At 46.0% G+C, this 15,515-nt stretch overlaps 1 protein-coding gene across 8 annotated transcripts in view; it reads left to right on the top strand.

The window, feature by feature from the left end:
- The window catches only part of LOC135538943 (regulatory-associated protein of mTOR-like), a 172,203-nt gene extending 157,945 nt beyond the window's left edge, over nucleotides 1–14,258 (top strand). For 4 of the 8 annotated variants that reach the window (XM_064964850.1, XM_064964859.1, XM_064964843.1 and 1 more), the window contains 6 exons: nucleotides 7,259–7,365; nucleotides 8,457–8,584; nucleotides 10,655–10,741; nucleotides 10,964–11,080; nucleotides 11,370–11,499; nucleotides 11,746–14,258. In XM_064964850.1, coding sequence (XP_064820922.1) covers nucleotides 7,259–7,365; nucleotides 8,457–8,584; nucleotides 10,655–10,741; nucleotides 10,964–11,080; nucleotides 11,370–11,499; nucleotides 11,746–11,814 — 638 coding nt within the window. In that variant the 3' untranslated portion in view covers nucleotides 11,815–14,258. Of the gene's footprint in view, nucleotides 1–2,293; nucleotides 2,345–7,258; nucleotides 7,366–8,456; nucleotides 8,585–10,654; nucleotides 10,742–10,963; nucleotides 11,081–11,369; nucleotides 11,500–11,745 lie in introns of all 8 variants that reach the window. The other 4 variants (XM_064964831.1, XM_064964820.1, XR_010455515.1 and 1 more) reach the window with 3 other exon arrangements.
- The last annotated feature ends 1,257 nt before the right edge of the window (nucleotides 14,259–15,515 follow it).

Below are 15,515 nucleotides of genomic sequence, written 5' to 3'. Positions count from 1 at the left end.
AAATAACAGTTGCTGTGAAAGGCTTATGGTTACTAGCTCCTAACAATGCAGAAAAATCTAAAGAAAGAAATTAAGACACATCGGGATGAATCTAATTAACAACCCACACTGTAACAGTAATCCAAATGCAATCTATACGTATGTACACCAGATGAATTTACACCAGATATATGAAGAAGGCTATGTACAGCACTAGATATATTAAGAGTGTGCTATGCCAGGTATCCAGTATATAAATAAATATGTGCTGAGTATAAACCGTGTAACTGAAATGTACGGTAGAAGAAAAGTGTGTGACTTCATACAGGTCAAGGATGAGCGGTTGTCTGACATTCAATACATAGCTGAATCACATTCCATTATTATCTGTGCTGGGTGTGTCGGAGGACAGGCAAGGGAGCTAGCTAGCAGGACGTTAGCTCTGACAGCTCTGTGTCGAATCATGGAATGAGACACACTCATTCTATTCTAATGAGTGCATGTGTGCTCTGACTGACAGTACAGCGGACCACCAGCTGTGTGTCCCACCTTAACAAAGATGAGCAGCGTCCCTGCTCAGGGTGCCTGCTGAGAGGTGACACGGTTAACTAGTGTCACAGGGAGAGCTGTCATACACACACACACACACACACACACACACACACACACACACACACCTGAAGATTTCAGAGTAGGGCAGATATCACAGTCAACAACAAGGTATTCAACAATCAGGATTCCGCAGGGTAACTAACCACCACTTCACCTTGGAGGTAGAGGGGGGTAGAGATGGTCTGCACAGCTCAAGCTTGCGTTGATACAGCTGGCGCACTTGCAATGAACAGATGCCATCGTGAGATCATCGTTGGCACCGATTGTAACTGCTTCAGAAGCACGCACACACACACATTCCAAATCTCCCCCATCTCCATAACATGCGCTCTCCCCTCCATCCAGTAATGACTTGTCGGGCGCTATTCCTCCTCATTTTGTCTCATTTCATTGAGATCCTCCAACTCTGTCTTGCTACTTTGCTGCTACGTTGACTTTGGTTGGTTTTATGTTCATCTTCCTCTAGCAGAGCAAGGCTGCCAGCTCCCCTACACTGTAATAGTTGGTGTTAATTGTATCACTATGCTAGATGCAGTTAGTCCTGTTGTATTGCAGAACACACACATTCACACTTATAAACTGTGTTCAAAACATGCTCTTTCCACGACATAGTCTGACCAGGTGAGTCCAGGTGAAATCTAAGATCCCTTACTGATGTCACTTGTTAAATCCACTTCAATCAGTGTAGATGAAGGGGAGGAGACAGGTTAAAGAAGGATTTTTAAACCTTGAGAGAATTGAGACATGGATTGTGTGTCATTCGGAGGGTGAATGGGCAAAAGAAAAGATATAAGTGCCTTTGAACGGGGTATGGTTGTAGGTGCCAAGCGCACTGGTTTGAGTGTGTCAAGAACTGCAATGCTGCTGGGTTTTTCACATAACAGTTTCCAGTGTGTATCAAGAATGGTCCACCACCCAAAGGACATCCAGCCAACTTGACACAACTGTGGGAAGCATTAGTCAACATGGGCAACCATCCCTGTTGAACGCTTCCAACACATTGTAGAGTCCATGCCCTGACGAATTTAGGCTGTTCTGAGGGTTAAAGGGAGTGAAACTCAATATTTGGAAGGTGTTCCTAATGTTTTGTACACTCGGTATACACACATGCGTACATACACACACATCCATTCAACGAGATGTGCACACACTCGTCTTCCCTGTGGTACAGGGGATTTAGACTCCTCTGCCCTCTAGGCTTTTAGATGAGATATGATCTGCATCCCAAATGGAACCCTATTCCCTATATAGTGCACTACTTTTGGCCAAGGCCGTAGGGTGCATATATGATTTAAGATGGAGTGTAGCTATCTGGAGCCTGTTTTTAAATGCACAGCCAGTAGTTGAGTAGTGGAATATCTCTCTCTCATAGTTTTTGATCGGGGTGTATCAGCGGTATTCATTTGGAAGATGTCATGTTGGGTAAACTGCAGCCTTGTTGTTCCGCTTCTCATTGTGTGTGTGGCTGTGTGCGCTTATGTGTCTACCTATCTGTCTGTGTGTCTGTCTGTGTGGGATTCAGACTCGCACAAACAAAAACACAGAGAGCGTGCGTGTGCAAGACTGCGTCAGAGCGTGAGTGTGTGTGTGTGTCCGTGCATGCGGGGGTCCTTGCTAACGGTGTGAGGTGCTGGGGCTGATGTGCTTCTGACTCTCCTTCCCCCATCTCCCTGCCTCCTCCTTTCTGCTCCTCCCCTCGCAGGTCTGGCCAGGCGGGTCTCCATCTGTCTGGACAGGAGTAAGGGACAGGGAGGTGAGTGCTGCCGTCGTCTTTTCCTCTCGTCTGACTCAGTGTGCTGCACAAACCCCAGCAGCCTGCTGCTGCACTACTACTTCCTCCTGTAGCCTGATCCGCCCCCCTCCCAGGCCTCCCTTTCGTCAGTATCCCTCTCTTCACAGGCCAAAGCTGGTACCGTGTCTTCCTACCAGTGGTCATGTACAAAACAGACATGAAGGGGGTTGAACTCTGCCCAGACGACTCTAGTTTTAACTGTAAGCTTTTACACGCAAAGTTAAATGCAGGTATATTAACAACTCAGATTTGTCTTTTTAGTTTTTATGAATTGTGTGCTTGTTTTACCCTGATAATAAAAACAGTTTGTGTCGACGTAGTTAGAGCAATGCTTCAGCTCCGATGTGAATGTGCCGTTTCTGGTTCTATCGGCCTCGGTATCATTGCAGGGTTGGAATTACAAGAGTTCCAGTGGGAGTAGTGTACTAATCAGGGAACCCACATTAGTCTTACAACTGTCATCACGGCACCCCCATTATGGGTTATAACATGATTGAGGATGCCCTGAAAAATAATCTACAGTGTATAATTAGAGGCCTGCTGGTAATGTGAGATGTTGATAGTAGAAATAATGGACCTCCTTCCTCTAGCCCTGAGGCCCTTACTCCAGACTCTACAGTACCAATGATTAGTTCCCTCCACAGCCAAGCAAGGGGCCTTAAAACTGTCTTCGTCCAGACTTGGGTTTTTCCTCTGCAGCTGAATTGGCATGTAATGTGTGTCAGAGAGAAGACCATAGAGATTGGGAAGGAGGGTAGAGAGAGAGAGATAGAAGGGGTAGGGAGAAAGAGGAGAGAGTGATGGATTGACCGAGAGAGAGATGAGAAAGGGGGGAAGAGAGAGGGAGAGCCTGCCTGCCTGTTTGGGTGCTGTTTATTTTCTATCTGTTGTGGAGCAGCGCCGTCTCCCTCTCAGCCCTCATTACACCCTATGGAGTTATCATTAGTGTTTGTTTAGCATTCCGGAGAGGGAGACCCACATCGACTTCCCGTCCACACAGACAGAGCGCAGACCTAATTAAGTTCTCATGCAAATGTCGTTTATAACATCTTGCGCTCTCCCCCCTCTCTCATTCTCTCTCTCTCTCTCGTCTATCACTCCCCTCAACTCTCATTCTCCTGCAGCAGCTTGAGGAAGTTTTCTTTTTCTCTGACTAGACTGGGGAAGTTTGAGTGAAAGTAGGGCAGTCCTGGGGCTGTCCTACTCCACATACACTGGATGGCTGGAGGCTTGTTAAAAAGGCCTCTGGGAGCTCGTGGCTGGGAGATGTAGGACTAAAAGAGGATACGTCCACAGAGGGGGGCGGACAGATAGACAGAGGGACTGGGAGAGGGACAAACTAAAACAGAGGGTGAATATGAGAGAAGTCTCAGCGACTCTGGACCCAAAGTTTTTAGTCATCACTGCTCTAATACTCAGACTCCCTTAGCCTATAATACAGGTTCAATACAGGCTCCACTCTAGAGTTGTATGTCTCTCGTCAGCTCACAGGTCAACTAGCCTAGCGCCAGAAGCCTAATCAACTACCGGTGCCCGTGTCCATCAAATCAACCTCATCCGTGGTGACGCCCTCATCGTTAACTACAGGCTTGTGCAGCGTAGTCCTAGTTAATTCCATCACCGGGGTCCTGGAGGACACTTTCAAAGCAAACACGATTAAGGGAATAAAAGGGAGAGAGGAGGGAAGTTGAATCCGGGGCGCAGTCTTTAATAATCTGCGGCGTGTGTGAGAGCCAGTCCATCTACAGGTGATAATGGTGTGGAATGAGAATGCAGAGGCAGTGCTAGTCTCCTAGAGAGAAATAATGAGTGATGGGAATATGAAGTGAGACTGAGGGATATGTAAGGAGAGCTATAGAGAAGGGTATTAGGGAAGAGAGCCAGGGGCAGAATGAGTAGTGGAATGGGGCTATCGTAGCCACTGGAGGCCGCTAACGCTAGTTTATGCGAACGCTAGCTGTAGGGATAACTTAATTGCGCTTGCAGCTAGCAGCTATACGCACCAGCAACAGCCACGCACAGGCAGCCCCGGAATATCCATTCCATTATACAGTATGCTAATGCTAACTAAATCATTGGATGCCTTTGTAGTCGTTACTAAGGAGAACAATGGGCCTCTAGCACTACCTCACATCCACTCCCTCAGTCAGGCATCTCCATCTATAATGTCGCTATTGATTTATGTGTGGACTTCTAAGATCCCTGGTTATGCTGCTGATTCTCTCATTTTAGGGAAGTTGAGACATAGTATGTGTAAGAACTCAATGCGTTGACCCTGATGTGACCTAAAGCAAATCTTTCAGCGCCTGAGAGGTGTTTTTGATTGGAGTTGGTTACGGTTGAACTGTATGGAGGGAGTGAAGAGAAAAGAGGTGTTGGAGTGGGAGTAGAATGAAGATGGGATGGGAAGAATGAGAGATGGGGTGGACCGTTTTGTTCCCTTATTTTCCTGACATTGGGTTCAGTCAGTGTGTTGGCTTGTAAGCAGGGGATGGAACCAGTTCAGGGAACAAATCCGAAAACTGGAAAGAATGACGCTTTTTTGAGGGACGGAAACAGTGTGTTCAGGAACATAAGCATTATTTTAAAATCATGGGAACCGGTTAACAACGTTCTCTTTTTTTGTCTGCTAGCTTTTCTAGGTAAGGTTGTGAGGCCGGTTGGACGTACTGCCAAATTCTCTAAAATGGTACTTTCTTCTGGTTCGAACCGGTTCCGAACTTTATTATGCTGGTCAGAACATTGGGATGGAGCAAAACAAAATGTGCTTATGTTCATAACGAAACGATTGGAAATATTTGTTTCCAACCCTTGCTTGTGAGCATTGACTTTAGTACTATCTGCCTGGAATAGTTAAAGTTATAATAAACTAGATTAGGATTTCTCTGCTGCACTCTCTCCCTCTTTCCTCATCAACAAGAGATGTGAATTTCTCACTAACACAGAGCTCCAGACTTCAAAGGAATGCCTCATCTCCCTCAGTCTCTGGTCTCTGAATGAGGCCAGTCGTTCTGTTTGTGTGCACGCGTGTGTTTGAATGTTGTGTGTGTTTGAATGTTGTGTGTGTTTGAATGTTGTGTGTGTTTGAATGTTTGTGCACGTGTCTGTGTGTGTGTAAACATCACAGATGTTCGTGTGTATGTGAGGGTCCCAGCTCTGTGGGTGGCTGAGTACACTCTGAAGTGTTCCCCCACTCGTCTGCATGTGAGCCAGAGCTAGCTAACAGCCCGCGTAGCTGTGACGCCAGAGCTAGCTAACAGCCCGCGTAGCTGTGACGCCAGAGCTAGCTAACAGCCGGCGTAGCTGTGACGCCAGAGCTAGCTAACAGCCGGCGTAGCTGTGACGCCAGAGCTAGCTAAGAGCCGGCGTAGCTGTGACGCCAGAGCTAGCTAACAGCCGGCGTAGCTGTGACGCCAGAGCTAGCTAACAGCCGGCGTAGCTGTGACGCCAGAGCTAGCTAACAGCCGGCGTAGCTGTGACGCCAGAGCTAGCTAACAGCCGGCGTAGCTGTGACGCCAGAGCTAGCTAACAGCCGGCGTAGCTGTGACGCCAGAGCTAGCTAACAGCCGGCGTAGCTGTGACGCCAGAGCTAGCTAACAACCCGCGTAGCTGTGACGCCAGAGCTAGCTAACCACGCTGGGGCTTAGCCTCAAGGTTAGGCTACGTCCCCGGCCCTCTGCCAGGTGTCACAGAGCGGGTTATCAAGTACGGTTGAGACGCGACCACTCTCGGTAGTAGCATATGGAGGTGCTGAGGGCTTCTCCCTCTCTCTATCGCGATTTTTCTAATCTCTCGCATGCCCTCTTACGTGCTCTCTCGCACTTTCTCTAATCTTTCGTGCTCTTATCTCTCAAACTCTCTCTCTCTCTATACTCTGTCTTTCTCTCATCTCTCTTGCTCTCTCGCTCGCTAATCTTTCTGTCTTTCTAATCTCTCGCTGTCTCTCTCATCTCTCTAACCTCTCGCTGTCCTTTCGCTCGCTCTCTCGCTAATCTCTTTCTCTCTAATCTGTCTTTCTCTTTCTAATCTGTTTTATTCTCTCTAATCTCTCTCGCTGTCTTTCTCATCTCTCTCTCGCTGTCTTTCTCTCTCATCTCTCTCTCGCTGTCTTTCTCTCTCATCTCTCTCTCGCTGTCTTTCTCTCTGTCTTTCTCATCTTTCTCTCTCATTGTCTCTCACATTTTTTGTTCTTTCTCTCTCTAATCTGTCTTTCTCTATCTAATCTGTCTTTCTCTCTCTAATCTGTCTTTCTCTCTCTAATCTGTCTTTCTCTCTCTAATCTCGCTCTCTCTCTCTCTGGGTGTGACACCCTGTCACTACAGCCTGCCAGAAGTAACATCTGGTAGAGCAGTTGGTCTTTTAGTTTTGCTTTTTTGACCGCCTATTTTTGCCTCCCAATTTTAATCTGGTCTCATCGCTGAAACTCCCCAACGGGCTCGGGAGGCGAAGGTGGAGTCATGCGTCCTCCGAAACCTGACCCACCAAACCGTGCTCCTTAACACCCGCCTGCTAAACCCGAAAGCCAGCCAACACCGATGTGTTGGAGGAAACACCGTTCACCTGACGACCAAGGTCAAGCCTGCAGGCGCCCGGCCTGCCACAAGGAGACGATAGCGGTCAATGAGCCAAGTAAAGCCCCCCCCCCCTTTCATTAGACCCACAATTGACTCAGATGGTGTGTTTCCTGTTTACATCCGCCAGTCTGAGTGTGTCAGAACTTTTGGCAGATTACATCATGACCCATGCTTAGCTGGTAGATCATGCCCCCGTGTTCCAGGCATTGACAGCTGGGTCTTTGTCAATGGTGTTTCCACCTGTGTGTGTTCCCTTGTATCTTTCTGTCTGTGTGTGTTACTAACCAGAGTCCTCTCTTAGGTGCAGGCATGGTGGTGGACTGGGAGCAGGAGACGGGGCTGCTGATGACTTCTGGAGACGTGAGGGTCATCAGGATCTGGGACACGGAGAGGGAGATGAAGGTTCAGGTGAAGGGAAACACACTGAACATAACTAACCCGTTTATCAACGACGTTGTTTTGAAATGCCTCTGCACATCCATGATTTCTCAGGTGACAAATCTCAAATCCTTTCGACAAGTTTTGACCAATAGGTCCCTTGGGAGCATTATGACAATCTGTGGAAGTGTGGGTACTTTGTTGTGGCAAGCCTAAATAAGTTCAGGAGTACAAATGTGCTCAACAAGTCAGATAATAAGTTGCGTGTGCAATAGTGTTTTACATGATTTTTGAATGACTGCGTTCTCTGTACCCCACACATACAATTATCAGTCGAGCAGTGAATTTCACACATTTTCAACCACAAGACCAGGGAATTTCAACCACAAGACCAGGGAAGTTTTCCAATGCCTCGCAAAGAAGGGCACCTATTGGTAGATGAGTAAAAAAAAAAAAAAAGCAGACCTATCCCTTTGATTATGGTGAAATTATTAATTACACTTTGGATGGTGTATCAATAAACTTAGTCACTACAAAGATACAGGCGTCCTTCCTAACTCAGTTGCCGGAGAGGAAGGAAACCGCACAGGGATTTCACCGTGAGTCCAGTGGTGACTTTAAAACAGTTAGTTGAATAGTTGTGATAGTAGAAAACTGAGAATGGATCAACAACATTGTAGTTACTCCACAATACTAACATAAATGAAAGTGGAAGCCTGTACAGAATAATGGGTGAGAATAATATCTATTTCATCCAGTTTGAATTCAGGCGGTAACATAACAAAATGCGGAATAAGTCCAGGGGTATGAATACTTTCTGAAGGCACTGAATGCATCCTGGTATTCAGCACCTGGCTCAACATTATCGGTTGTATTTCCATTCAACCAGTTAACCCTTTATTTGAGACAGTAATATGGTAGGTATGCGAGCCCTGCCCTGTCTCTGGCTGTATTGACGGCAGAGCCCAGACGGCATTCTCCATCAGTCAGCTGTAGACGTGATTGATCGAGTTGTTAGCCAGTTACTCAATGTTTAATGAGCACCGACTATGTAATTACGTTTTTTTCCCCCACATTGCTTGTACTAATTGTGTGTGTGTGTGTGTGTGTGTGTCTACCAGGACATCCCAACGGGGGCAGACAGCTGTGTGACTTGCCTGTCATGTGACTCACAGCGGTCTCTCATCGCAGCGGGGCTGGGCGACGGCTCGGTCCGCCTCTATGACAGGAGAATGGGCGCCAACGAGTGGTGAGTGTTCTCACTCGCACACGCGCAAACGCAGACGCACACTTTTAATGCTGCCTCCACACTTTGACTTTCATAAAGGCTTCAACAATGAGAATCATCCCTGCATGCACACGAACCTGGTCACATTATTCTGTCTAAAATGTGACTTGAGATAAATGTGAATGGGCTTCTATTCTTCCTAATTCATTTCTAATCTTAGGGCTTCTTATTCCCAGTGGAACAAAGAGAAGCTGTGTGTCTTAATGTTTTATGAAACTCTCATTAGCATCAGATACATTTTATCCCCTTAATTATCATCAGACGCAATGCAAAATAGGTAAAGCTGTTAATCATTTTCTTACGTTATCTCATATACACTTACCGGACAGCTTATTAGGTACACCAATCTAGTACTGGGTCGGACTCTCCTTTGCCACCAAAACAACCTAAATTCTTCGGGGCATTCTCCAAGACGTCGGAAAACGCTCCACACGCAGATTGGACGTCAGTACGTTCTGATGCTTTATTGGGTTGAGGTCTGGGGACTACGCAGGCCAATCAAGTAAACTGAACTTGCTGTCATGCTCCAGGCAATGTTTTTCCACTCCTCGATTGTCTAGTCTTGGTCACGTGCCCACTTCTTCTTGTTTTTAGCTGATAGGAGTGGAACCCGGTGTGGTCGTCTGCTGCAATAGCCCATCCGTGACAAGGATCGACGAGTTGTATGTTCCGAGATGCTGTTTGGCACACCACTGCTGTACTGCGCCATTATTGATTTGTCTGTCTGCGGTCCGCCTGTTAGTTTGCACGGTTCTTGCCATTCTCATTCGAACTCATCAACAAGCTGTTTTCGCCAACAGGACTGCCACAGAATGGGTGGTTTTTGTTTGTCGCTCCATTCTCGGTAAACCCGAGACACTGTTGTGCGTGAAAACCTCAGGAAGGCGGCCGTTTCTGAGATACAGGAGCGTCTGGCATCGACGATCATAACATGCTTACAGTCGCTTAGGTCACTTGTTTTTCCCCATTCTGACGCTCAACCAAACAGTAACTGAATGTCTTGATGCCTGTCTGCCTGCTTTATATAGCGAGTCACAGCCACTTGACTGACTGTCTGTAGGAGCGATCTAGTTTCATGAACGGTGTGGTGTATCTAATAAACTGCCAGTTTATTTGAAGACTCCTATCACTGATTTCTGCTGTATTCTCACCTGGAAGCTCCCAGCTCTCCTGCCACATCCTGTGTCTACACGGTCGTGCGCAACTTCAGCCAAACATTATTTGAATTCATCCCCAAAGAGAAAACAGGGCAATTAAGCCGTAGTGTCCCATAAATCTTTAACTAATGTTAATTTAAGAGCTTTCCCTCAGGCACTGAGACTGTCGAACCCTTTCCCTTTGTGCTCTCTTTTAAAACCAGTAGAGGACTAAGCAAACACACACATCGTATACACACTCAGGCGAACACACAATCATGCACACTCTTACAGAGTTTGTAACTATTTTCGCCAAGGGAACAGGGATAGGTTTTGGTCCTCACTTTGGCTTTCTGATTGATTCTTACTGCTGGCCCAGAGTCAGATTTGTTTTCTGCTTCTTAAAGCTAGGATTTGAGGTTAGGTCATCTAGAGCCTAGATCTGTGCTTAGGGGCAACTACCTCCTCAATCTTCAATCACAGTGTCTTGTCACTCAAGGATGCTGTTACCATGGAGACGGGCTGTCCAATAGTGCTTATACCCATGTACTTATGGTGACACCCAGTGGCCATATACACACAATACAGCCTTGCTTACTGTTTGGGGTTTGAGGCTGAGTTTCTGTATAGCACTTTGTGACATCTGCTGATGTCACAGTGGGGCTTTATAAATACATTTGATTGATTGATAACTCAGATCAACACGACGGCACTGCTTTAAATTCTCATACACCCTTCACTTTTACACTGTGTGGCGTCTTGCATGTTGATGAACTATGTTGGAGTCCATCTACGCTGCTTACTTTTCACATCTGCCTCTGTCTCTCCTGTGAACAACAACATGGTTGTAGGTGGACTGAAGTTGATGATGCTTTTCCTCTGTGTCTCCCCACAGTCGTGTGATGACATACAGGGAACACTCGTCCTGGGTGGTCAAGGCCCACCTGCAGAAGCAGACGGACGGCAAAATCATTAGTGTCAGGTAGTGCTCGTTGATGAGTGATTGAATGGTTGGTTGATGGAATATTTATGTGACGGTCGGGTGTCCAGATTTGGTCATACTACTATTCTTGACTCTCTCACACGCTCTAGTTCTCTCGCTGTCTGTGGCTCGGTCCAAGACCAGCGGCGCTACTTCCTGTAGATCTAAATGGATGTGATGACATGTCATGTACTGTTTGGACTCCTTCATCCTCCTCCCCAGTGTCGATGGAGACGTGCGGTTCTTCGAGCTGCGGTCGCCGGACTCTGTGAACGTGCTGCAGACGGTGAAGGGGTTAACGGCGCTGGACATCCATCCACAGGCCAACCTGTTCGCCTGGTGAGTTCACAGGTTTACAGCACGCGGCAGGAAAGGCCTTCATAATTGGTCTAAACCATAGAGTTCGGCAGAGGACTCCAGATGGATATAACCCATTTTTTGTGACCCTCTATCAAACTCTATGGTCTAAACTCACTTTGAGGAATTAAATGTGGTCAATACTATGTCAACGGATGAAAGGTGGGGGACGGTCTGACGATTTCAACGTTTGCTACATTTGGTATCGCAGCTATGAAACTAATTTCTCACTCTTTCCTTCATTATCTCGTTCTCTCCATCCTCTCCCCAGTGGATCGATGAACCAGTTCATAGCTGTGTACAACTCCAACGGTGACGTGATCAGCAACATCAAGTATTATGATGGTTTCATGGGCCAAAGGATCGGGGCTATCAGCTGTTTGGCCTTCCATCCCTACTGGGTACTATGCCATTCTTACTCTTCATAGTAGTCTGAATCTCAACTAGATAAAGTAACATGGGAACTACGATTTGGGTGAATAAGTTGCGTGGGTACAAGAGTTATCCCAATGTCTCTTAAACTATACTCTGCAAAACCTGTCTTTTCATCACACCTAATTACACTAAATGGTTTGGAAAATGAATGTTTTTACACCTGTCTTTGAGTCCATTATATTCTCTCTTTCTCTCTCCCTGTGCCCCAACAGCCCCACCTGGCGGTGGGCAGCAACGACTACTACATGTCCATCTACTCAGCGGAGAAGAGGCTCAGATAACCCCCCCTTGAACTTTACCTTTGACCCCTGACCTCTCACCCTCGGAGCCAGGATGTAAATGACTTCTAATGTACATATGCAATTGTTACCACCCCTGAATGTTCTATAGTGATGGCTGCTGACAAACTCGTGTTATGATGTTGACTGATTATCTGATTATTCTTGATCGTTTTATTCATATTCTTATTATGAAGCTATTGATTGTAGACTTGGCAGTGCTGAGGAGTGTGTATATTTAATTGCGTGTATACAGAGATGAATAATAGGTCTATTTTAAAGGTTCCAGCCTTGGCTGGGGGAGACAGGCGGTGTCGCTACCTGAATGAACTCGGAGTGACCTCTACATTACCTTTCTATGACCTCTATGCATCGGGGTCAAAAGGCTATCGAGAGATGGACAATTCCCCCTCTCACACACGACTCTGGACCTAAAAGGCGTGGCTCACGGACGCCCGCAAACCCTTATTGAAAGCCCCCCCTCCGCTGTAGCTAATAGACTTTCTCTCACTGTTCGCGTACAAGATGGTGGACTACAGGCTTTTCCTCTGAAACGGCCAGGCACTTTGACAGACGGGGCACATCTGAGAGAAAGTGAAATGTAGAACAGAGCACAGATGAGCCCAAAGTGGGCTGGCCCACAGCCTTGGACACAAACCGATGCCCATACAGATGTCCACTACCATGCTATACTGTAGGACTAACCAGACCTTGCATCCATGCACCCTCACCAACATTTGCCATTCATCTCCATTGTCCTATGCCCAAAGGCTGACCCCATGTCCATAGCGCAATGGGTGACTACTGCTCAGCTCTAATCCCAAGACTGATGCTACTTGTCTGCCCTACCTGCAAAGCAATAAGGAATTAGCTAGGAGCTCTCTACAGCCTCCAAGCTTCTGTAGCTCTTGCTCCAGACAGACCCCCCACTCATCAGCTGAGCCATACCCGCCTGAGGAGCCCCAGCACTGGGAGACACGGAGCAGTTTGCTGGGGTCCTGAAGTATCAGTTCCAGAGCTCTGGCTGAGGCCCGCTTGACCCATGCCCATCCCCAGTCTTTCCTACAGACCCAACCCCAGCCAGAAGCACCCCGCGGCTGGACGAGAAGAAACCCAGCGCCCACTGCATCCCCTCGTCCCCATTGACACCAATGGGGACGATGGAATGGGGTTCTGCTGCTACTTTGCTGCATTCTCGCACACAGGCTTATGAGGACTTTATAAACTGTGTATGGACTGTCCCAGAAACACACACACCAGCCCTAGGCAGCCCTTTCCCCTGTGTGCCAACTACCAACCTCCACCCTGCTATCCGCTACCCTTTTTGGAGAAATGTCTACGGCAATTTTCTTCTCTTCATTTTTTTCTTTTAACCTTGGTTTTATTTGACAGCCGTGTTCGGGTTCTTTAGCAGAAAAGGAGTTTCAAGAAGATTGTGATAGAAGTTGGGTCAAAAAGAGGAGTGACTTCAGACTTGCACACCACTGGTAAATACACAGTAACGATCCATAGCACTTCTTCAGTTCAGTGTCCTTGTTGTCAAAACCCACAGCTCCTTCTGTCAACCTCCAACACTAGCTCAGGTACCTCATGAGCCACATAATACCACGACGTCTCTGCATGGTAGACGCACGGAGGTTTGACTGCCACAAGGTCTGGTGTTACTCTTGATGTGACGAACTAAGAAGGTCAAAATCAGTTCAGTGAGTCCTGAGGTGCCTTTTTCTTTTTTTAAACAAGGGTTACCCCTCTGGTCAACACTTGCTCCAAGTGCAGTATCGCAATTAATGTGCCTCTATTAGGGGTCGCTTTTTGGGTTTGCTCTGTATTACCTTCCTGTTTTTCTTTGAAACTTTTTTTTTCTGTTTTTTTGTGATTTTATATTTTTAATTTGCTGGTGTTTGTTTGCCTTGGACCTCAGTGGGATGGAGAGATGAGAGAGGACTGTTTCTCCCCCTTTAACAGACGCTCCTCATACAGTACTCCGCCATGGATGCTACCGTCACCTTTTTGCCTCTAAAGTCCTCAGCTTGGCTATCACCCTAGAAAGGAATGGACAATAATGCTTTGCCTGTGGACTGAATCGGGCAGGGTAACCGGTAACACATGCCATGCATTCTGTAGAAGCGGCTGCGCTCGCGGTCATAACCAAGCCCCACTACGCTCAGTTGCTCACCCTCTAGTGTACGGAGGAGGTACTGCAGCCTCCACTGCTTTCACTGACACCTACAGCAAAACCCCACAACGCTGTCTGTCCGCCATGCTCAGAATCACATCTCTAGATATCTTGCTTTGAGTTTTAACATTTTAGATATGGAAACAAAAATAAACTTTGAATACTTTAGGAGAAATGAAAGCAATCGGGTGTTTCTCTGTGACGGAAGACTGCTTTGCTGACTGGTTTATAGGACAGGAGATGAAGTCAGTAAAATAAACCAAATACACAACACTAGTTTTCCTGGTGTTTTTTGTTGTTGGTGTGTGTTTTCATGTTTGTTAATGTTCATGCTCTCATTATGAAGTTCTACATGTATTGTGTAAGACAAATGTATCTGATATTGCGTCACAATATTCGTGTCATTACCATATCGGTTGATCAGGAATGTTTAAAAAAAATATATATATATTTTTTTATCAGGCATATTTTCCTTCTCACCAGACCGCTTAAAAAAATCCCCTGAGGAGTGAGTGTCTGAAAATCAGTCCTGGTATGAATTTCATAGCAAAGAGATGATTCAAATATTTTTCATGGACTTAATTAAGCCTGAGATTCGAGGTGCTGCTTGCTACATTTTGTTTTTTGTTTTTCATTCTGAATCCTTGTATTTATTTGTTTGGTATTTCATGAATGTTCTGAATAAAATCAGATTTAGGGCTTTATTCAATCCCTATCGTGGAAGTTACAGAGCGATTGAAATTATATGGCAATGTTTCTACTTCAGCTGACACGGCATTCACCATAAATACTGCATATCTCGGCTCAATAGGATATGACCTTCACATGTCTATCGTACAATCTGTAACAATTCAGCGAGACTCATTGAATAGAGGCCTTAACTTTTAACTGTTTCTCTGTTTGCCGTGACATTGGTTTGTCTATGGTTAAAGATCAAGAAAGCCTCAGTATAAAGAGAGACAGTTTAATTGATAACAACCAATGATACTTGCCAACTAGCAGTCCCCTATCTGAGTTTAGACATGGAATAGAATCCTACTGGTCTGGAGGTACAGATAAGTGTACCTTAACTGGAGGCAGGGCAGGAGCTAAGATATGTCCAGTCTCGCACTGTCTTACCCAACTGGATCTCAGGCAAAAATTGTAAAGTGAATTTAAAAGTAATCCAATAAGTAATCTAGTTTTTCAAAAGTGTCTGTAATCTGATTATTATTTTGCTGGTAGTGTAAAAGATTAGTTTGTTTTGTAATCAAATTACATGTAATCAGTTAGTCCCCAACCCTGCTTAAGGGGGTAAAAAGAGGTTGCTGGTTCTTGAGTGAAAAAAATACATGGACCCCTTTCTGTTTTCTCAATGACATTCAAGTTTATTCAACCTGAGCGAGTCAGAGACCACTATGACGACGTACCAAATGCGTTTGATGTATCCTTTTTGTCTTCTAATGCCTCTTAAAGGGAAACTAATCCAAAAGTAAGTCATACGATTACGTTGGAGTTATGGTAAACCAAAAATGTAGTTACTTTTTAC

This window comes from Oncorhynchus masou, chromosome 5 (genome assembly GCF_036934945.1).
Source record: "Oncorhynchus masou masou isolate Uvic2021 chromosome 5, UVic_Omas_1.1, whole genome shotgun sequence".
Classification (NCBI taxonomy): Eukaryota; Metazoa; Chordata; class Actinopteri; order Salmoniformes; family Salmonidae; genus Oncorhynchus; species Oncorhynchus masou.
Note: the sequence above shows the minus strand (reverse complement) of the source record. Positions and strands in the feature narration are given on the sequence as shown.